We start from the raw sequence: 19,318 nt of genomic DNA, 5'->3' as shown, positions 1-19,318 counted from the left end.
GTTTGATATCGAAATATAATAATTACGTTAGGGTAGAGAGTATTTTCCTAAAATGTCCGGGTCATACTACGACATGCGGAAGGTTCCTACACAGACGAAGGGAGAAACAACAAGGAAGTGGCTGCTTTGGTCAATGAAAGTGATCGCTTTTTTATTGTTATTCAAAGCCAAATATCAGCGCAAACGGTGATTTTTAAATCCGTAAGTAACATTAGCATCTGCCCTTTATATTGTCTCTTTCGTAATGTTTTTTTTTACGCTTGTCTTGAGCTGGCTGCTAACGAGCTAGCCGACTAGCCAGTGGCGTGACATATAAGACTAGTTAATATTGACCAAAAGAAAAAAAGTTTGTTTTCCATACGATGTGTTTTCTTGTTATATTTTTCATGGTCCACATTACCTGACCCTGTGTGGTTCAGTGAAGTAGTTTACTTAGAAAAATGTTTGCTCTGCTTCCAAGCTGGTCAAAGGAACTTAAATTAATTAAATTAAATTATTTTTATTCACAAAATGTCATCTTTCCTCTTTTTTTCCCTTCCAAGATGGGGAGCTGGATTGTATCCTAAGATAGAGGATGCTGCTCACTCCTGGGACGAACGAGAAAGGCACACAGGCAGTTCTGCTGAGTCCAGATAAATCTTGTTACTGTCTCACTGGAAGCAGAAACGTCAAACGATGTGCACCACCCTCACCGCTGATTTTAGTAGATAACACAAAGTAACCCATCGGACCGTTCCCTTTCACATAGTCCCCGTTCCATCGTCATGAACTCGGTGGCGTGGAACAGCTTCCACGAGGTGCGCCGGTTGTGCCACTGGGGGCCGATCATCGCCTTGTCGGTCATCGCCGTGTGCTCCACCGTGGCCGTGCTGGATTCCATCATCTGGTACTGGCCCCTAGACACGACCGGCGGCAGCATCAACTTCATCATGCTCCTCAATTGGACCGTCCTCATCCTCTACAACTACTTCAACGCCATGTTTGTCGGGCCGGGGTACATCCCTCTTAGTTGGAAGCCGGTGAGTAGGCGCTCTGCGTGGGGACTGGGAGGTTTCCCACCTAATGTTTATGTGTGCACCGCCCCCTCCCAAACAGGAGAATCAAGAGGACATGCAGTACTTGCAGTATTGCAAAGTGTGCCAAGGGTTCAAGGCCCCGAGGTCCCACCACTGCCGCAAGTGTAACAGGTACAACTTACACGCCACACCGTTTTTATACACCCATATCGTGTTTACCAAATCTATTTTTAAACGTATGTGTCGAATCCTGGCAGGTGCGTGATGAAGATGGACCACCACTGCCCCTGGATCAACAACTGCTGTGGCCACCAGAACCATGCCTACTTCACCAGCTTCCTGCTACTGGCCCCGCTGGGCTGCACGCACGCCGCCGCCATCTTTATCATGACCATGTACACGCAGCTCAACGAGAGGGTGAGCGCACTTAACGGATTCAAGATTGTAAAAAGCTCAATGACGACGCTTTTCCTGCAGATTTCATTCGGGTGGAGCACGGTGAAGATCGACATGAGCGCCGTTCGTCAGAGCCAGCCCCTTGTGCCCTTCAGCGTGGCCGCCTTTGCCGCCACACTCTTCGCCTTGGGCCTGGCGCTCGGCACCACCATCGCTGTCGGCATGCTCTTCGTCATACAGGTGCCTTCCCATCGGCGCTGACGTTGCGCTCGTAAATAAATATACATATTATTATCATTTTCAATTTCAGATGAAAGTCGTCCTACAAAATAAAACCTCAATAGAGTCCTGGATCGAAGAAAAGGTCAGATTTATTGTCCAATTCTTCTTTGTACTCTTTCTTTTGATTTTTTTTCTTCTTTTTGATTGTCATGGTGCCATTTTGTTCAATTTTGATGTCTTTTATTTCATGCTTGTCAATAGCTGTGAAACGCCACTAGGTGGCAGTGTTGCTTAGCAAACATCTTCCAGTTCCCTCACTGCAAAGTCCTTTTACTCGGGAGGCAGAAAGTTATATAAATGTATTTATTCAAACTAAATCATAGCTTTGACTTTACTTCCTTTGACTCGGGCAAACAGGCCAAAGACCGAATACAGCACTACCAAACCGAGGAGGAGTTCATCTTCCCGTACGACCTTGGCAGCCGCTGGCTCAACTTGAAGGAGGTCTTCACGTGGTCGGGGGTGCCCAAAGGAGACGGCATCGTGTGGCCTGTCCACCACAAGTGTCACCAGCACACCTTAACGGTCAGCTCCTGTCCCTTTGTCCTTCCGCCGCTGTGTCGATGTAGCCGTCGCCTCCCTTTTAATTACGTTCGTCTCGTCGACGCAGATCGAGCAACTCAAGCAGAAGACCGACAAACGGGTGAGAAGTGTAAGTACCAAGCGACGACCAGATGCCAGGCCAGGATTTCTACATTACAGATGAAGCGACATTTCTTGAATTGAAATTCTTAATTCAGACACACAAGCCTGGTCGAATAACCATTTGTGGTGTGACTCGGCCAGCAGGTCCAGTATCTGGCGGTGGAGGACTACAATGGCGCCTGCTGCCCCATGACCAAGGGCATCCGAACTTTTTTCCGGACCCCTTGCACAGAGGAGCCCAGGATAGCCCTGCGACGGGGGGACACCATCCTGGCCACCCGCGGGACCAAGTCAGTCTCTTCTCTTTGGGTTTTGAAGGAGGCATCTTGTGCACGATATACATGTGTGTGTGTGTCTTGTTCTCCTTTAGGTGGTGGATGTACGGAGACAAAGTGTTAAACGAGGAGCAAGCAAGAGGTAAAAGCAACAATGCAATCGGAATCAAATGATGGCAGCTAGGGCAGCGGGATTCACCGGATTCTAATTGTCTTTCCTTTACAGCAGGGAAGCGCATCCGTGGATGGTTTCCACGGCGATGCGTGGAGAAGTGCCATTACGACACCGCGGCCGTCGAGAGCGCCGTAGATAAGAAAGCCAACTAACGTGGTTGTCCGTTCCCCATTGCCGAAGTCACTCCGGGTGCTGCGTCCATATTGTGGTCTACACACATTTTGATACCGACTTGAATTTGTCAAAAATGAACCAATCTTACTGAGCATCAGTCATGTGGCTTGAAGAAGAGGCTGGATTTCAACAAGGCTTTAATGTGACTACGTAACATATTTGACTTGAATTCTGTTTTGTTTTTTTACGCGTGCCAATGTTGTTAGTGCATTTTTTGCTAATTATGCAATGCCTTTGCTGCCCCCGCCGGCCAACCCCCGGGGCCTCCTCATGCAACTCTTTCTACTCTGTAGCCCAACATGTAATGCTTGGATTGGTTTTATTATGTTTTGTACAAACAAGCGATTTTCCTCAAATATAAAACATTTCAAAACAATCTCACAGACTGTGTATTCATGTATCAAGAATATCAAAACTGTTTCAGTAGAATTGATGACACAGGGTAATTATATGTATCAGATGGGAAGAAAAAAAAAAAAGGGCTTTCGGGAAAAAACACTTTTTTTCATCCAACTTGTATTTTTGCTATAAAGTAGCCAGTGAACTCCACATCCCATGAACCACCGTCGTTTTCATCAACCAATCAAGTTACGTCTGAGAGTCACGTGACAGTCCGCCCACTCTCCCTTCATGAGCTGCTATGTCAAAGTGGCTGTTTAACCATTTGGACTGGCTCGTTAAACATTCCCTTGTGTGATCAACAAAACGACAACAAGCAGGTATGTTCACACTATGTCTAAAATCACCCTTTTGATCGTTTTGCTTGATCGTGTCGACGAGGTTTGTGTATAAGCCCGACTGACAGTTGTGACCGATGACGCGCTGTCTTGCTAGTTTTGCTAACATAAATCTATTGTATGGTTTCCTACCAATGATTTATGGATTTCAGAAATGTTGTGTACTATAAATTTATGTTGCACTACATTGCTGTTTGTTTGAGACCACAAATGCTTTTGATCATTGGCAGTGCAACTCAGAAATTTGGTTGATTTGTTTACAGTCCGTAGGACATGAAAATATAATCAATAATTCTAAAAATATATACAGTACTGTTTTTTCCGAAAAAAAGAAACACTTTTTTAACTCATGTATGACTTTCCTACATAATAAACCTCTTCTTTTTTTTTTTTTTTTTTTAAAGAAGTCCAGCGCTAATCTATACTCAGTTCTTTGTCGCCGTCTTGTGGCATCCCTAGGCAATTGCAACTCAATTACTCGCGAATCTTCTCGGTCCAGTAGTTGGGCTTTTTGAATTGAAGTTGCTCATCTGTAGTCTTGCCTCCTTGCTGCTTTTCCAGGACCATGTCGATGTTCAGCACGGGCATCCTGGTGCTGACGTCGCCCCTCCACACCCTGCGCATCGCCCCCGTGCTCCGCTCGGCCGCCCAGCTGGTAGAGCGCACCCTCTATGTCCACCTGCACCCGGGCCTCAACCTGGGCGGCGGCCAAGCGCGGCCCGTCTTCCTCCCGCCCGCCGTGGACCTGTGCTCGGTCATCACGCGGCTTTACAGCAACGCAGCCGACGTGTGCGCGCACCTGGACGTCCGCGTCCTGCTCACCCACATCCACCCCTCGTGTGGCAAGGGAGGGCCCTTCCCCACGCCGCAGTACCTGTCGCACTCCCCCGAGGTGCTCCTGACGGACTTCCCCGCACGGGACCCGGCGCAGTCGCAGCAGGTGATGCAGTGCCTGCAGGGCTACGCCGGATGCTGCTACGCGTGCCGGCCCGGCCTGCCCTCGGTGTTGCTCCCCCCGCAGCTGGTCGAGCCTGAGGAGGAATTGGAGGGCGGCGAGAAGGATCAGGGTAAAGTGCTGGAGACGTACCCGGACGTGGTGGTGGGCGGCACCTTCGACCGCCTCCACGGGGCCCACAAGACCCTGCTCAACGTGTCATGCTTGCTCGCCACCAGACGCTTCCTCATCGGCGTGTGCCACCAGGGAATGCTAAAAAGTGAGTTCTCGGAATTCCAATTCAACCCGCTCCTAACTTCTTTTTTTTTTTTTTTTTTTACTTCCACCTTGTTGCCCACAGAAAAGGTCTTGAATGAGCTGATCCAGCCGTACGAGCTGCGCGTGGAACGGCTCGAAGAGTTCCTGAGGGACGTCAAGCCCTCGCTGCAGGTGGAGATCGTGCCCCTGGATGACCCGCTCGGGGTGTCGGTAGTGGACCCCCTCCTGCGCTGCATCGTGGTCAGCGAGGAGACCCGAAAGGGGGGTGAGGCTGTCAACAGGAAACGCATTGAAAATGTAAAGTAGCCTCCGACCGGCCACTGTTGGTTGACAAAGCGTCACTGATAAGCATATTTTGTTGTCCTTCCTATATCAGGGCCTTCCCGCTTTGGTTCTTCACGAAATCCAGCTGCTGAAGGATGCGCATCACTCCGAAACCGAGGAGGAGAAGATAAGCTCGTCCAGCCTGCGCTCCCGCTTGCTGGGAACCCTCCTCAACCAACCCAAGGTCAGTCCGTTCCTGCCACCTATTGTTGACAAGAATTATGAAAAGTCCTTCCACTCTCGCTGTTCCCCCGGGTTAGGCCACGCCGCATCTCCCTCTGCAGCCGTATGTGATCGGGCTGACGGGCAGGAGCGGCAGCGGCAAGAGCTCGGTGGCCAAGCGCCTGGAGGACCTAGGCACCGTCCGAATCGACTGCGACAAGCTGGGCCACCAAGTCTACGAGCCGGGCAGCGCCGCCTACCGCCGCATCCTGGAGGAATTCGGATCGGGTAGGCTCGCACTTGGCCGCGCACCCAGAGATGGAATACCAGCAAACCTCACTTTAGTTTTTTTTTTTTACTCAGCGTTAGATATCCTAAATGAAGATCAAACCATCAACAGAAATGCTCTCGGGAAGAAGGTTTTTGGACAACAGGTAGGAAAACATTTTGACACGCTTAGAGGTCCCGGCTCATTTGTTTTTTTCCTCAGGAAAGATTAAAAGCGCTGACGGACATCGTGTGGCCTGAAATTGCGCTTCTCGTCAAGAACAGAATCAGCCAAGCCAGGGAAGAAGGTACTCGTTTGCATTTGGGACAAGCACAGAGCATGTGGAACTTTTTTATTTTTGTAGGCAAAGACGTATGCGTGGTAGATGCAGCGGTTCTTCTGGAGGCGGGCTGGACAGACATGGTCCACGAGGTGTGGGTGACCATCATCCCCGAGGAGGAGGTGCACTCACTCGCCGCAGGATTCCAATACGTCCAATTAAGTAAACGAGCCTTTTTTTTTCTCCAGGCAGTCTCGCGGATAATGCAGCGAGACGGCGTTGGGGCCGAGGACGCCCGGCGCCGCATGCGAAGCCAGAGTTCTGACACGCAGCGGCTGGAGCACGCCAACGTGGTGCTCAGCACGCAGTGGGAGCCCGACGTCACCCACCAACAGGTGAGCCGCCGCCCCCGAGCACATTCCCGCGCCTACTTTTCACCATCCCTCCCCATTTTGAAAGGTATTAAAGGCCTGGAATCTTCTACAGAAGAGGATACAGCAGAGGCGGGCGGCACGGTAGAAAAGTTGAACGGTACCACCACACACTTGAGTGCCTCTTTAGTCTTCACCCCTTTCACATGGATTAAGAGGGGACATCAGATATATTTGATGAACTTTGCAGCCCTGTTTTCGGTTTCTCCCCGATTCTGGGTCAGTGCTTTTTATACAGATGTCTTTTACCCACAAGCTATCCAATTGTGCATTTTATGGACTTTCAAGAAGCTTCAATTTTTTGAAGTCAACTTTTTGGGCTAATAAAGGGGGACAGAACATTTCACTGTATTATTGTTTCCACAAATAAATTGATTGTATAGATGCTGAAAAGACATTTGTGAATGTCTTCATTTGGGAGCCCGACCAAGTCTGACTATGAAAGAAAGTGTCTTTGGAAGCGATTCTTCTTTTTCTAATGTAGCTTTTAATTACGAATGCTATTAAAAGATTCACAGTGAACAACATGGACTATGCAAAAAAAAATAATCTTTTCTTGAGGAATTGTAAATGCAATCATGTGACCTCGTGATAACATGCACTCTTCCAAAAGGGCAAATACTTAAACTGACATTTCCCCCCCCTTCACGTGTCTACTTTGAGTCGGGCGGAACACGAGGCCGCGCCTAGCTGGTTGCTGGCCCGGCACACGTAGACACCCGCGTCCGCCGCGTCCACGCCGCACACGACCAGCGCGCAGCGGCCGTCCGGGCCGTATTCCGTCTTGACTCGGGAGGTCTCGGGCAGCGGCTCGTCATCCCGCAACCACTCGACCTCCGGATGAGGGTAACCTGGAGGACAAGCAAGCATCCCAATTTTGTGCTTGTCTTGTTTCATTAAAAGCATCAGAATATTTCCTGCTATCTGCATCTTGTGTGCGCGCTTCGCCCGGCAGGTCGTATTTAATGAGGCGCCAGTTCTAACCGTCCACTCGGCACGCCAGACGAGCGGTGGCTCCGGCGGGGAGGCTGGCGTCCTGCAGGGGCTCCCGGAAGCGAGGCTCGCCGTGCAGCTCCTTATCCAGCGAGCGGATGGCCTCCTCTGCCTCTTGGCTCCAGCTCGGCTCTAGAACCAACGCAAAGTGAGCTTTACGTGACACCGCCGACCGCCACGCAGATGTCGCTCCGGGACCTGGAGCTCCGTACGCATTGAAGCTTCACTCTGTCATCGCCTCAATCCACAAGGGAATACATTCTTTTTTTCCCCCCCTTCAAAATTCTACATGCGACACAGCGATAAAGGTTGTATGCAAATGTATTTTGAAATTCCTTATCTCAATGCACGCTTGGTGCACTTGAGGCAGGAATTCTACCCTCAAGTCTTTTTTAATGATACAAAAAGCTTGGCATAGAATTACTGCGGGTATGTGGATTTTTTTAATGCATTTTTTTCCCCACATTGTCATTACGGAGAATTTGGAGGGAAAAACAAGGCTGTACACAATGTGAAGAAGTGATGCTGTGAAATGTTTTGCTCGTGTTGAGCAGTCTTACCATCTGAGGAGCTGCCAGGAGAGTCTGGCCTGTTGGAAAGGTTGGCCATGCGCTGCAGGGCCAGAACAGCCTTGCCGGTTTTCTAAAAGTCAGAGAAAGAAACCGCATGACCACAGTTGTGTTCGCCAGCAGATGGCGCTGTTGTAAAAAAAAGCTGGTTTGCAAATGCGTGTGTGTTTTCATTTTTTTATTGGGTTCTCTATTTACCTTCCACTTGAACCTGGCCAGGAAACGTCTCATCTTCTCCTTCCTGAGGGACTTGGTGGGCCTGCGGTTGAGAGCCGTGAAGGCGGCCATCCAGGGGTGGACCAGGGCCTCGATGCACGACATCCGACTCCTGGGGAGGTGAAGCAAAAACACCTGACAGGTAAGACTGACGGGGGGCGGGGCAACACCCAGCACAATTTCTGGGGCAAGCCACGTCCCGGGGCTTGCGACCAACCTGCGGTCTTTCCTCAGAAGGCCACTGATGAAGTCCTTGGCTTGGTCGGAAATGTCCTCGAAGCTCTCCGGGTCAAAGTCGTAGCGAGCGGCGGTGACTAGCGCGAAGGTCTCGGCATCGTTGCTTCCCTGGAAGGGCGATTCTCCGCTTAGCCTGGAGGGGGAGGCATACCAGCCATCAATTTTAGAAAAGATATTGCTTTGGCGCCATCTTGCGGAATTTGAGACAGACGAACTATGTTGTTGTGACAGTAGGCGCTTCACCTTGTTCTATAAAAGTACTAATTGGTATGATGAGAGCTTTGGAAGTGTTCACCTGCTTTCAAAACAAATTCGCCATTTAATTTTATGAGTTTGGAATTGTATTTACGAGTTTAGGGATGCTTTAACCTATTAATATAGACTGTTGTAAAAAAAAAAAAAAAACTCGGGGAGGGGGGGTGGCTCTCTGACCCCCGCAGGAGTTTGTTGTAGCGAGAACTTTAAGAAGGGGGCAACTATGAAGGTGAAGATCCAAATTTGGCCCACTGAACCTTGGCGGAGGTTTGCGCCCCGTCTCAAAACCACGTCCTTGGTGTAATACGGGTGTTAGGGGATTGGATTCTGCCATGTAAGCCAGGATGGCAGCGCCTCGCCATCGCCACAGCGTTATTTATAGACGAAAAAGACTGGGCGATGAGAATTAAATTCCCTCTAGGATTTCAAAGTGTATTCCCAGCAGGGTAGCGACGTGTGATTTATTTATTTACAATATGAAGCAGATGACCCCGATGCTCCACATGTCCGTCTCCACTCCCACGTTCTCGTAGTTGATCACCTCGGGGGCCACAAACTCGGGCGTTCCGTGCATCACCAACAGGGGCTTGCCTTCTTCTGCAAACGTCACACAAACCGCCAACATTGATTGACTGGACAGGTGGGCGGAGCTACAGACAGAAATAGACCAGACTGCCCCCCCCCCCCCCCCGACCCCCCCCCCAATTTCCTCACCCAGTTTGCTGGCCAGGCCAAAGTCGATGATCTTGATGTGTGTTCCGGTGTGGTCGGTGCAGACGATGTTCTCGGGCTTGAGGTCCAAGTGGACGATGTTCTGCTTGTGGACGTACAGCATGCCTTCCAGGATCTGCCGCATGTAGCCGGCGCTGGTGGGCTCCGTGTGCTCAAAGTTGTCGTCCACGATGCGCTCGAAAAGCTCCCCGCCCGCGATGCTACGACGGACGGACAGAAACATTAAGTCGGAGTGTAGCCACGCTACGGCGCCGCCTCTCGCTCACTTACTACTCCATGACCATCACCATCTCGGTGGGGGTCTCGTAGGCCGCCAGACATTGGACCAGTTTGGGGTGATGTAGGCAGTTCATCAGCTCAATCTCTTGGCGGGCGGCCGAGTGGTCTTTGGAGGTCTTGGCTCGGTAGAACTTGCCGGCATACACCTCGCCCGACTTTTTGTGTGACAGACGGAACACCTCCCCAAACTTCCCGCTGGATAACACAACAGTCAGCGGCATCAGAACCAAATAGTCCTCTCGCAGGACATCCGTTAGCACCGAACTTACACTCCCAGCTTCTCGTGGACGTTGTAGTGGTTCTGAAGCTCCTGTCTGGTTTCAATCACCACTTTGACGCAAGGCCCCATGTCTTCCTTTTCTGAAGACAAAGTGGTGGAGGTCAAGTGAGTGGTCAGTCTGGAACAGGAACTACTCAAAGGGGGCAAAATAACTAACTGGTGGTGGCCATGGTGACGGTGTCCGACTCCTGGCTGGGCTCGCTGACGCCCTCGGCGTTGTAGGCCCGGACTCGGAATCGGTACTTCCCGTAGGGCTCCAGACCCGAGCTGACCTGGGTGGAGGTGTTCTTACAGCGTTCGGCTATTTCCGTCCAGTCGCCAGATGCGTCGGCACCCTGCCGCCGGACCTCCACGACGTAACCCAACACGGCCGTGCCGCCGTCAAAGCTGGGACCCGTCCAGGAGAGGACAAGAGACTCGGCCGACAGCTGGGAGATCATCGGGTGGGACGCGGGCGGGTCGGGACGATCTTTTGGAACGCGACCGGAGTGAGCGTTTGGCTTTCAGGAGAACATTCGACAGCCCGATACTCACGTATGACGCTGAGGGAGACGGTGTGTTCGGCGCAACCGCTTCGGTTGCGAGCGATGAGCGTGTAAGAACCCGTGTCGTCCGGGTGGGCCTCGGAGATGGCCAGAGTGCTGTGCGTGTCGTGGCTACTCACGGACATCCTGGGGTCGGGCAGAAGCGCCTGCAAAAGGAACAATAGCGAGCTAGCTAGTGGCGTTCGTGTCGCTGTTTTACTTCCACGTTTGCACTCCCAAAATGGCGCAGATGGAAACCATGCCGAGACCTTATCTCTGTTGAAAATCCAGCAGCAGGCCACGGGGCCGGAGGTAGCGCGGAAGTCACAGTGCAAGCGGGCCTCCTCGCCTTTTCGAACCGCCACGTGCTCCGGCGGGTCGACAAAATCCACAGGTGAACCTTGAAAAGAAACCACCAGTGAGTCAAATCAAATTCTCACCAAATGTTGCCTTTTCTTGCAGGGCCTTTTGTTTGGAAGTCCAACTGATCTCTACCTGGCCAAATTGAAGAGGAGGGCGGGGCTATGTGATTGGCGGATTCAAATACAATGGGACCAATCACGAGTGAGCAGCCATGATTGCACTGGCACTAACAGGTGAGCTGGAGACTTTAGTGATTGAGGTCACGTGATCACCAAACGCCCCTTGTGGCGCTGTATCACCATTTCATGACATCATCATATATCGGGAAATGGCATGTCACGTACCGGCTTCAGCATCTTGCGTATTTTCTCCCGTTAGCTCCATCGTGTCTGGACTGCACCGTGTTCTTTTTTCTGTTTGGAGAGCACACAATGCAACTTTGATTCAAAGGGAGGAAGTTGATTTTTTATTTGAAAGCATACCTTGACTGTGTAATTCTGCACCGTGGGAGGAATTCTGGTCGCTCAATCCTGTGGCATCTCCGGCGACGCCATTTGTATAATGAGCTGAATTCTGATGAGGATGAACCTTCTCACCTAAGAAAAAAAATCATGATTATCATGTGAGTGATTACAAAGTCACACAGAATCTATTTTTTCAAAATAGCTCTTTGCTGCGTATATATTTTTCAAGGTCTCACTTGGACGGCATTAAAACTTCATGAGTGGTATGGCGCTTATTTCTCACAGCGGACGACCAACACGTCCGGTGATTAACTGCGGCACGGCGTCTATTTTCGGAAATATGGTAGCAGCATGAGTGGCGAGTAACTCTACCTCTTTGTTGCTTCCATTTTTCAGCACGTACCACTTAGAGCCACTGAAACGTCAATCGGCAGTAAGGCGTTTATTTCTTCAAGTAGACGACAAAGAGCCGCGCCGGCGGCTTGCGTTTCAACGTGGCGGCGCGCGAACCCCCAAAAGTCATTAAGTCGGCGGCGCCCCGCGACGTCCTCGTGCAAAAAGGCTACCGATTAAAAAAAGGTCAAGCGTGAAGCGCAGCCTCGCAAAAGGGGCTGTTAAAGGCTTCTGAACAACGGCCAAAAGCTTGGACGGCAGATGCGCTCGAGTTACAAACGGCCGTAAAGCAGAAATAGTGAGACGTTACCTGTCTGAGACGTTCTCATCCCCGTGGCGTCGGCGAGAGGCTCCGTTTTTTTGCGTGTGCGCCCCCGGAGCAGCAGGCGCACAGTGGACACATAAGTCTTTGGCTCGCCACCATCCTCGTCCATCCTTGCGTTTTAAAATAGTAGCTGACTTTCACTTTGAGAGAGCCATCCCACGGGCCTCCTCCTGGACAAAAAACAAATGTCGGGAGGCGATTACGCGCCGTGACCCCACGGGAGACCCACCCCTCCCTTGAGGGATGCAGGAAACTCCTTGTTTTGCCGCCCTGCGTTCTCGAAAACACACAGTCACGTGTGATGGTAAACAACAGGACACGTCAGAGCAAGCGAGGAAATGCGTGGGGGAGACAAAAGAGCTGTGATGACGACTACTACTGAAGAAAATGAGCTCAGTCGTGGAAGACAAAACAAAAGAGCTACCAGAAAGTTCTCTGGAATCAGGAAAAGCAAGTCGGGCGACAAACGATACATCTTCACCTCCTTTCATGCGCCCAAACTACTCTATTGAGGGTGTGGCCTGGTTTGTTGCTTTTTGTTTATTGATTGCTGTCACCTTGACAATATTCAAATTAAATTGAATGAGGTCATTAGTAAATCATCCAATTATTGCATTGTTGCTATTTCTTTTCAGTAGACCAAAGACTAGCGTAGAACAATCCCATTAAGGAGACATCTGTGGTGAAGAATGTGAACGTTGGTATGTGTACATGGGAGGGGGGCCGGGGTCACGTTATTTACTACCAGCAGGTCCCCTGGTGCCCAAAGCAGGCAAAAACCACCGTCCGCTTACGCAATCACACCCAGCGGCCCAAAGATCGTTTTTAGATCAACGTGGATCTCTCACGGTGAGCTCGAAAACCGCAGTTTTGAAAAGAAGCAGATGCTCGCTTCTTGGCCTAATATGGATGTCTCGTACACCAACTTGATATTCCTGACATTCCCCACCCGGGCCGCTCGCTGACCCGCCTCATTTCCAGGCTATCGCCGTTATCGTTTCAGTGGATTCTGAGGAATTCCAAACAGGAAAAAGCAAAATCAAGGCACAAAGTCCTGGCTGGCACTGGTTCTTGTTCCCGGGCGTTTATGGTTTTGCATCCTGTTTTCCATAAGAATGCCAAGAGCGGACACTCGATTGAAACTAGACACGAAAACTAATTTGGGTATTAAAAGGCCATTACGGCAACATTGATGCTAGTTCCGTTAGCCCATCTATGGCACCTTGGATTGTGTGTTAGCATTATGCTGGCGTACTTTTACATATTATGCATCTCAATTTTTTGCTCGCCACCTCCATTAATACTGAGTAAATAGAGTTATGGAATGAGGAAAAAACAATAAAGTTATCACGCCACAAGAATTATCATAGTTGTAAAGAACTACTCTCTGACCTCATGTGATTAATATACGGCAGAGAGAAACACACTTTTGACATTTGACTCAGACATTTGAGATGCAACAGGTGCCATCCACGATAATAAAACCTTATCATGGCTGCAGGTGGTCCAGACTAGAATTAATTAGATTTTTTTTAGGGGCTACGAATAACCTTTTTCGATTCGTATTCGCTGCCAGTTATGTACAACCTTTTGCTTTTTTTTTTTTATTAGTATTATTTGAAATATTATGTAAAGGTTGTGCCAGGACATCACTTGGGGGTTGATTACATCCGAATATAGTGTGGAGAGGTTTGCACAGCTGTCTCAGGTTGAGGAATCTCAATTTTGGGCTTCATTATAATTTTCTCCAGAAATTCCTAACGCAAATTAGGTTTAATTAAATTTGAGGGTCAAAGTTGGGGTACTTTAGGGTTTCAACTATTCATTCGGGTAATTGTTAAGTTTGAGAGGGTGTTTTGGCAAGGGTTCACTGTAAATGACATTTTAATTCATCTTTTTTTTCTTTAAAACGCTGTTATTATTTCAACAAATATTGCATGACTCATGTTAATTTAAATGCTTGGTGAGTTAATTAAAAAATAAGCAGGCCATGCCTTGCACGCGCCTGCATAGGCAGGTAACGCTATTACAAATTACTGACAGCACAATTTATTTTGAGTTTTATTCAAATATGTTCAATTATTTTAAGTTTTCCTTACCAGCAAATCTTTGCAGACTTTTGCGGCGTCCATTTGCGCCTTCTCCGTAATGGACACCAATTCCCAGGTAACTTTTAGACCGGAAGTGTCTCATACCGTAAATTGCTGGTAACTGACGTAAAATCAGCACGTAAAGTCGCCGCGCGCAAAAGACAACAAATCCGTAAAAGTCGGATGGGAAAAGCAAAAATAACAACAATACACATGCTTGTCAACTATCTTGACGTTGAAAGTAAAGGTAAATGGCCGTTTTATTGAAATATTAGCTAGTACTTGCGTTAAAAAAACCTAATCGTATTATTAATAATGGGTTGTTAGTAGTAGAAGATACGACTACTACTACGACTCATCAACTATAAGTTTAGCAAACTTTTCATTGTTATTATTCATTTTTAATGCTAGGTTTTGAAGAACAATGTCTGAGACCTTAATCCAGAGAATAAAGGAGCTGGAGGAGGAAGTGGAGAAGCTCAAATCCCAGCTGAATGGGAACCACACGGAGACCAATGCATGCCCCAATAATAATAAGACAAATGGTAAAAAAGGAAAGAAAGCCTGCAAGGAGCGACCGTTTGACTTTTCCGCACACCCTCGCCGCCACGTTGCTCTGCGTCTAGCCTACTTGGGATGGGCCTACCAGGGCTTTGCCGTCCAGGAGAACACGGACAACACGGTGGAGGCCAGGCTCTTTGAAGCCCTCCTGAAGACGCGCCTCATCCAGGATCGCCAGAGCTCCAACTATCACCGGTGCGGACGCACAGACAAAGGTGTCAGCGCCTTTTCCCAGGTAATTCATCACTTTTCTGAGTTTGGGGATTTTCACATCCTCTTCATCATCCTCTCCTCCCATCTCACAGGTGATAACAATCGACCTGCGCTCCACACAGTGTTCCGGTTTGGGCGTCTCCGTTCCTGAAAACAGTAAACAGGACACCGCCGCCGCCCCAGAGCTTCCCTACGTGAAGATGCTGAACAGAGTCCTACCTCGGGACATCCGGATTTTAGAGTGGGCTCCTGCCGCTGAGGGCTTCAGCGCCCGTTTCGATTGCCAGTCCCGCACGTACCGCTACTACTTTCCGCGAGGCTCTTTAGATGTGGCGGCCATGGCGGACGCAGCGAAAAGGTGGGCTCCAATAAATTCTAGTTACTGCGCATGATGTGTCTTTGCTCACTGAGCCACAGGCAGAACATTGAAAGGCAGGAAGTACAATGAATGTCTTCACCGTTAGGTACGAAGGCACCCATGATTTCCGTAACCTGTGCAAGATGGACGTGGGCAACGGCGTCCTGCAGTTTGAGAGGACCATCCTGTCGGCGACAGTCGAGCCGGCGGACCCCCAACGCGCCGACGGCACGGACCCGCATGACTTGTTTGTGTTTGAGATTAAAGGACTCGCCTTCCTCTACCACCAGGTATCAAAAAAACGCTGGGTTCTTCTTAGCTAAAAAAGCTAAAGGTCTTTGTTGTGACATTGCAGGTTCGCTGCATGATGGCTGTGCTGCTCCTGATTGGACAGAAGCTGGAAGCCCCAGAAATTATCCACAGCCTCCTCGATGTTCACAATAACCCCAGAAAGCCGCAATACAGGTGACTTCACCACAACATGTTACTCAGCTTTCCATGTCTTTGAGACTTTTTTTTTTTTTTTCTTTTTCCATCCAGCATGGCGGTGGACTACCCGCTGGTCCTCTACGACTGCCACTTTGACGGCCTGAGCTGGAAGCGGGATGCCGAGGAGCTGGGTCTCGCCCTGTCTTCTCTGCAGCAACACTGGACGGAGAGCGCCGTCAAGGCTCACGTTCTACGCGACATGATTCGAGGCTTGGAGGCTACAAGTGAGAAGGCCACACCTTGATGTTTTTATTCTCAAAAATGAATAAGAATGGTGTCAATGGATACGAGCAACTGTACGTATGCTTAAAGCTCAAAGCCAAGCTATTGATTGACAGGCGGGGTGTCATCCGGCCTATGCCTGCTGGTGGAAGGCAGCCGGCAGAGGAAGTACCGGCCCTTGCTGGAGCGTCCGCTCTGCGAGAGCTTGGAGTCACGCATCGAGCACTTTGTCAAGAGAGGCCGGCTGGAGCGGGAGCAGGACGAAGCCGGTGGAGAAACTCTTCACAAAGGGAAGCGGTCCAAATACTCCCAAAATTCAACAGGTGCTGCTGAGGTGGTCAACGTGAGTCCAGAATAAAAAGTTGTTTTTTTTAAAAAAAGTTTTGTTGAAGGGTCTTTTGTTTCTATAAAATAAAAAAACAATCGGGACTGTAGCTGGTCTGTAACCACAACTCATGGTTTGAGTCTTGCTGCAGAGAAAAATATTAAATGACAACTCTTTGTTAATATGTATAAATAAATAAATATAAGACATGAATGTGTGTGGAACCAATCTCAAAACTGTTTCGAATTGTGTTATATTGACACATCTGAATTCAAAATGCAGTTGTTGGTGTGAATAAATATATTACCTCTTTCATTACTTCTATCTCTTGAAACAAAACTTATATTCCGTAAAAAAAATGTTTGTGTACAGTCCAGTCGCTTATTTACTGGTAGAGCGCAAGTATGCGGAACGTTGTATTCGCTATACCGAAGCTATTTTAGTGTAACACGATCGATTCAAAACATCCGGTTTTTAGCATGTAGTTGACCTCAAGAGATTTCACGCTGACATTTTGACAAATAGCAGTAACCGATGACGTGTGAAGTTGCCGAGACGTGCTAAGGAGGACGATGGCTTCTTATCGTTGTCCATTTGCGGTTGTTTTAATGCTGTCGTCGACATTTAGCCTGTTGACGTTAGCTTGAAGCCTGGCTATACAAGTGTCCATTCGTCTTCCTTTAAGGGGCAGCTGACATCTACGAGGTAAGAAATCCCCCAAAGTCGTTTTTGTTGATAATTCAAGCAGTTACTATTTATTACAATGACTCCACTCCCTTGTTTAACTACACAGTGGGAAACGTGTTTAGCTTAGACTCATATTTCTCATATTTCATGTCATTTCTTTCTCTTTTAGGAGATGTATTTGGTGGGCCTGACGGGAGGCATTTCCTCAGGAAAAAGCACGGTATCGTCGATGTTGCGTGAACTTGGTTGCCCCATCATCGACGCAGATGTTGTGGCCCGGAAAGGTCATTTTGCAGCCCAAATTCATCAGCATCAGTTTCAATGAGAATCAAACTGATTTTATTCTTTCCCTACACAGTGGTGGAGCCCCGCTCGCCCGCCCATTCACGTATCATCTTCCACTTTGGGCGCGAGGTGCTGCTGGAGAGCGGCGAGATCGACCGGCAGAAGCTGGGCCGTCTCATCTTCGCCGACGAGGAGAAACGCAAGCTGCTCAACTCCATCACACACCCGGAGATCCATAAGGAGATGCTCAAGCAGATCCTCTTCTACTTCATCAGAGGTAAGACTTGATTTGACACAATAAAAACAACATACATTAAGATGTGCATTTTCTTTTTAGGGTATCGCTACGTGGTGCTGGACGTGCCGCTTCTCTTTGAAGCCAGAAAGCTCACGCAGTTTCTCAACCACACTGTTGTTGTTTACTGGTAAGACCACGCTGATGCATCAATCCGTCAAATAAGTCAATCAGATATTTAAAATGAATATATTTTGTAGCAAGTATGTTTTGTGCGCTCGCCAGCGATCCGGCCACCCAGCTGGCGCGCCTGATGCAGCGGGACGGCCTGACGGCGGAGGAGGCCGAGCAGCGGGTGGCGGCGCAAATGCCGCTCAAGGAGAAGCGCGGCCTGGCCAGCCACGTTATCGAGAACTCGGGCACGCGCGAGGACACCCAGCGCCAGGTGCTGCAGCTGCACACCAAGCTGGAGGACTCCATGGATTTCCTCCCTGTGCGGGTGCTGGCTGTGACCGCCGCCGCCGGCCTGGGCGCGATGCTCCTCTACGCCGTCAAGATGCTTTTGTCCTAGCGGATGACGGCAAAGAGGCAAGTGGTTAGTCACTGGCGCCCCCTTCTCACGGGATTTAGAAGGACAAAGCATGCACTTTAATCACTAATCAACTGACACTCACTTTATTAAATACATTTTAGCAGTCACGGTTGCTGTCCAAGGTTTTAATTGGCCGGCGACAATCCATTTAAAATTGCTAAATCCGGCACGGTTTTCTGTATATTCTCAAAACCAATAATGTTTTTAAGAAACCTCCACAATGAGTATTGGATTGTTTAACTAAACGTAAACTGCTCATAAAAGAGACAATTCTGATGAATTGTGAGTGACTCCATCACCTCGACTGTTTTTTTCGTACACTTTTTTCTTCTTTGCTGTCCTTGTTCTCTCCTCTCTGTGAGCACTCTGTAAATCCACGCCGCTTAAGATAAACTAAATCAAACACTGTTTCTCACATCGTCTTCCTGACTGTCCGCCGGCGGGCCAATGTGCCAATGGGGGAATCTTGACCAGGCGGTGCTCTATTGTAATGGAAAACTTTCTTGGACAGATGAGACCCGCGGACAGGAAAATTGAAGCGATGATGTCACCTCCCCCCCCCCCTCGCTGATGTGTGTCACTTGACTAGATCCGGGGCCCTCTGAGCCACAGCGCCGCTAATGCGGAGCGATGGGCGGACGTACACCAGCTCAAGAGCGAAGCAACACGTTTTGCAAGCTTGAACTTTATCTGAACCAGCGCATGCGTGCTTGTTTGTCTTCATGACATATTGTGCAAGTAGTCCTCGCTTTTTGATACCTCGTATGTCTCGGCCAACGAAGACTGTCCTGCCGGCGTGCCAAAGTCGCTCGAGAACTATTCTAGGAAAGTATAAAAGTCAGAAGGCAGCAAGGCCGAGGGCGCGCAGCCGGCAAATGCAGCTCGACGCCGACGGGTAGCGTGAAGCGGCCATCTTGAACTCTGGCGTCGGGCGTCACGCTCGGCCGGGGCCAGCCGCGGCCAGCGCCTCCATAGCGCGTTGTCATGCCGCATCCCGCCGATGCGGGCTGAGGTGAAGAGACAGGCAATGCGCCAGCAGAGCAACCCTGGCCGCATGAGTCAACCTGTCGGCGTGCGTTAGACCCGGCGCAGTCGGGGGGGCCACGAGGGGCGCCACGCCTGTTGAGTCACTGACACACTGGACTTGTTCCTCCAAACGCGGCGTGATGCCCGCCAAGGACGCGTATACCCCGTCACGTTCTCCCGAGGAGCGCCAGGACGCAGGCGTGGCGGTGTGCATGGCTGCACACATG

General features: G+C 49.6%; 5 protein-coding genes across 12 annotated transcripts; 4 read left to right on the top strand and 1 right to left on the bottom strand.

Annotated features, from left to right (window-relative positions):
- The first annotated feature begins 70 nt into the window (after positions 1–70).
- On the top strand, positions 71–3,331 carry zdhhc6 (zinc finger DHHC-type palmitoyltransferase 6). Of its 2 annotated transcripts, none has more exons than XM_037278278.1 (11): positions 71–201; positions 543–1,019; positions 1,096–1,187; positions 1,274–1,433; positions 1,494–1,652; positions 1,723–1,776; positions 2,052–2,219; positions 2,305–2,346; positions 2,484–2,629; positions 2,710–2,756; positions 2,841–3,331. In XM_037278278.1, exons 2-11 carry the CDS (start codon positions 765–767, stop codon positions 2,939–2,941), a joined length of 1,224 nt encoding a protein of 407 aa, XP_037134173.1. In that variant the 5' UTR covers positions 71–201; positions 543–764; the 3' UTR covers positions 2,942–3,331. The 2 variants fall into 2 exon arrangements, with proteins under 2 accessions (XP_037134173.1, XP_037134172.1); XM_037278277.1 differs by having other exon boundaries at positions 2,481–2,629.
- Positions 3,332–3,559: 228 nt separating this feature from the next.
- Positions 3,560–6,775, top strand: coasy (CoA synthase). Its single transcript, XM_037278240.1, has 10 exons — positions 3,560–3,682; positions 4,262–4,914; positions 4,996–5,210; positions 5,290–5,421; positions 5,498–5,687; positions 5,769–5,833; positions 5,890–5,974; positions 6,032–6,129; positions 6,196–6,342; positions 6,407–6,775. Exons 2-10 carry the CDS (start codon positions 4,266–4,268, stop codon positions 6,464–6,466), a joined length of 1,641 nt encoding a protein of 546 aa, XP_037134135.1. The 5' UTR covers positions 3,560–3,682; positions 4,262–4,265; the 3' UTR covers positions 6,467–6,775.
- Positions 6,776–6,845: 70 nt separating this feature from the next.
- Positions 6,846–14,197, bottom strand: LOC119138242 (myosin light chain kinase, smooth muscle-like). Of its 7 annotated transcripts, none has more exons than XM_037278139.1 (16): positions 14,108–14,197; positions 11,994–12,178; positions 11,309–11,422; positions 11,171–11,263; positions 10,733–10,863; positions 10,474–10,630; positions 10,097–10,408; positions 9,929–10,019; positions 9,651–9,854; positions 9,363–9,580; positions 9,122–9,245; positions 8,374–8,526; positions 8,139–8,268; positions 7,932–8,013; positions 7,363–7,509; positions 6,846–7,229 (listed from the first exon to the last, which is right to left on the bottom strand). In XM_037278139.1, the coding sequence occupies exons 2-16, from the start codon at positions 12,115–12,117 to the stop codon at positions 7,024–7,026; spliced, it is 2,286 nt and encodes a 761-aa protein (XP_037134034.1). In that variant the 5' UTR covers positions 12,118–12,178; positions 14,108–14,197; the 3' UTR covers positions 6,846–7,023. The 7 variants fall into 7 exon arrangements, with proteins under 7 accessions (XP_037134034.1, XP_037134035.1, XP_037134036.1 ...); XM_037278140.1 differs by having other exon boundaries at positions 7,363–7,503; XM_037278141.1 differs by having other exon boundaries at positions 11,171–11,239.
- pus3 (pseudouridylate synthase 3) lies at positions 14,168–16,302 on the top strand. The gene is made up of 7 exons (XM_037278257.1): positions 14,168–14,345; positions 14,510–14,894; positions 14,965–15,230; positions 15,337–15,520; positions 15,586–15,695; positions 15,771–15,943; positions 16,058–16,302. Exons 2-7 carry the CDS (start codon positions 14,523–14,525, stop codon positions 16,297–16,299), a joined length of 1,347 nt encoding a protein of 448 aa, XP_037134152.1. The 5' UTR covers positions 14,168–14,345; positions 14,510–14,522; the 3' UTR covers positions 16,300–16,302.
- A 388-nt stretch (positions 16,303–16,690) lies between these two features.
- On the top strand, positions 16,691–18,360 carry dcakd (dephospho-CoA kinase domain containing). Its single transcript, XM_037278351.1, has 5 exons — positions 16,691–16,971; positions 17,123–17,237; positions 17,312–17,515; positions 17,576–17,663; positions 17,759–18,360. The coding sequence occupies exons 2-5, from the start codon at positions 17,126–17,128 to the stop codon at positions 18,042–18,044; spliced, it is 690 nt and encodes a 229-aa protein (XP_037134246.1). The 5' UTR covers positions 16,691–16,971; positions 17,123–17,125; the 3' UTR covers positions 18,045–18,360.
- The last annotated feature ends 958 nt before the right edge of the window (positions 18,361–19,318 follow it).

The sequence above is a fragment of the Syngnathus acus genome, chromosome 19 (genome assembly GCF_901709675.1).
Source record: "Syngnathus acus chromosome 19, fSynAcu1.2, whole genome shotgun sequence".
NCBI classification, from domain to species: domain Eukaryota; kingdom Metazoa; phylum Chordata; class Actinopteri; order Syngnathiformes; family Syngnathidae; genus Syngnathus; species Syngnathus acus.
This window is presented reverse-complemented; position numbering and strand designations above follow the sequence as displayed.

Coding starts and splice junctions, on each gene's coding strand:
- zdhhc6 (XM_037278277.1), top strand. CDS start 765: ATGAACTCGGTGGCGTGGAACAGCTTCCACGAGGTGCGCCGGTTGTGC. Junction 1,653..1,722: donor GCATGCTCTTCGTCATACAG/GTGCCTTCCCAT, acceptor TTTCAATTTCAG/ATGAAAGTCGTCCTACAAAA. Junction 2,630..2,709: donor CTGGCCACCCGCGGGACCAA/GTCAGTCTCTTC, acceptor GTTCTCCTTTAG/GTGGTGGATGTACGGAGACA.
- coasy (XM_037278240.1), top strand. CDS start 4,266: ATGTCGATGTTCAGCACGGGCATCCTGGTGCTGACGTCGCCCCTCCAC. Junction 4,915..4,995: donor CCACCAGGGAATGCTAAAAA/GTGAGTTCTCGG, acceptor TGTTGCCCACAG/AAAAGGTCTTGAATGAGCTG. Junction 5,211..5,289: donor ACAGGAAACGCATTGAAAAT/GTAAAGTAGCCT, acceptor TTCCTATATCAG/GGCCTTCCCGCTTTGGTTCT.
- LOC119138242 (XM_037278139.1), bottom strand. CDS start 12,117: ATGGACGAGGATGGTGGCGAGCCAAAGACTTATGTGTCCACTGTGCGC. Junction 10,864..11,170: donor TACGCAAGATGCTGAAGCCG/GTACGTGACATG, acceptor TTTCTTTTCAAG/GTTCACCTGTGGATTTTGTC. Junction 10,020..10,096: donor CGTCACCATGGCCACCACCA/GTTAGTTATTTT, acceptor CTTTGTCTTCAG/AAAAGGAAGACATGGGGCCT.
- pus3 (XM_037278257.1), top strand. CDS start 14,523: ATGTCTGAGACCTTAATCCAGAGAATAAAGGAGCTGGAGGAGGAAGTG. Junction 14,895..14,964: donor GTGTCAGCGCCTTTTCCCAG/GTAATTCATCAC, acceptor CCCATCTCACAG/GTGATAACAATCGACCTGCG. Junction 15,231..15,336: donor ATGGCGGACGCAGCGAAAAG/GTGGGCTCCAAT, acceptor CTTCACCGTTAG/GTACGAAGGCACCCATGATT.
- dcakd (XM_037278351.1), top strand. CDS start 17,126: ATGTATTTGGTGGGCCTGACGGGAGGCATTTCCTCAGGAAAAAGCACG. Junction 17,238..17,311: donor AGATGTTGTGGCCCGGAAAG/GTCATTTTGCAG, acceptor TTCCCTACACAG/TGGTGGAGCCCCGCTCGCCC. Junction 17,664..17,758: donor CACACTGTTGTTGTTTACTG/GTAAGACCACGC, acceptor TGCGCTCGCCAG/CGATCCGGCCACCCAGCTGG.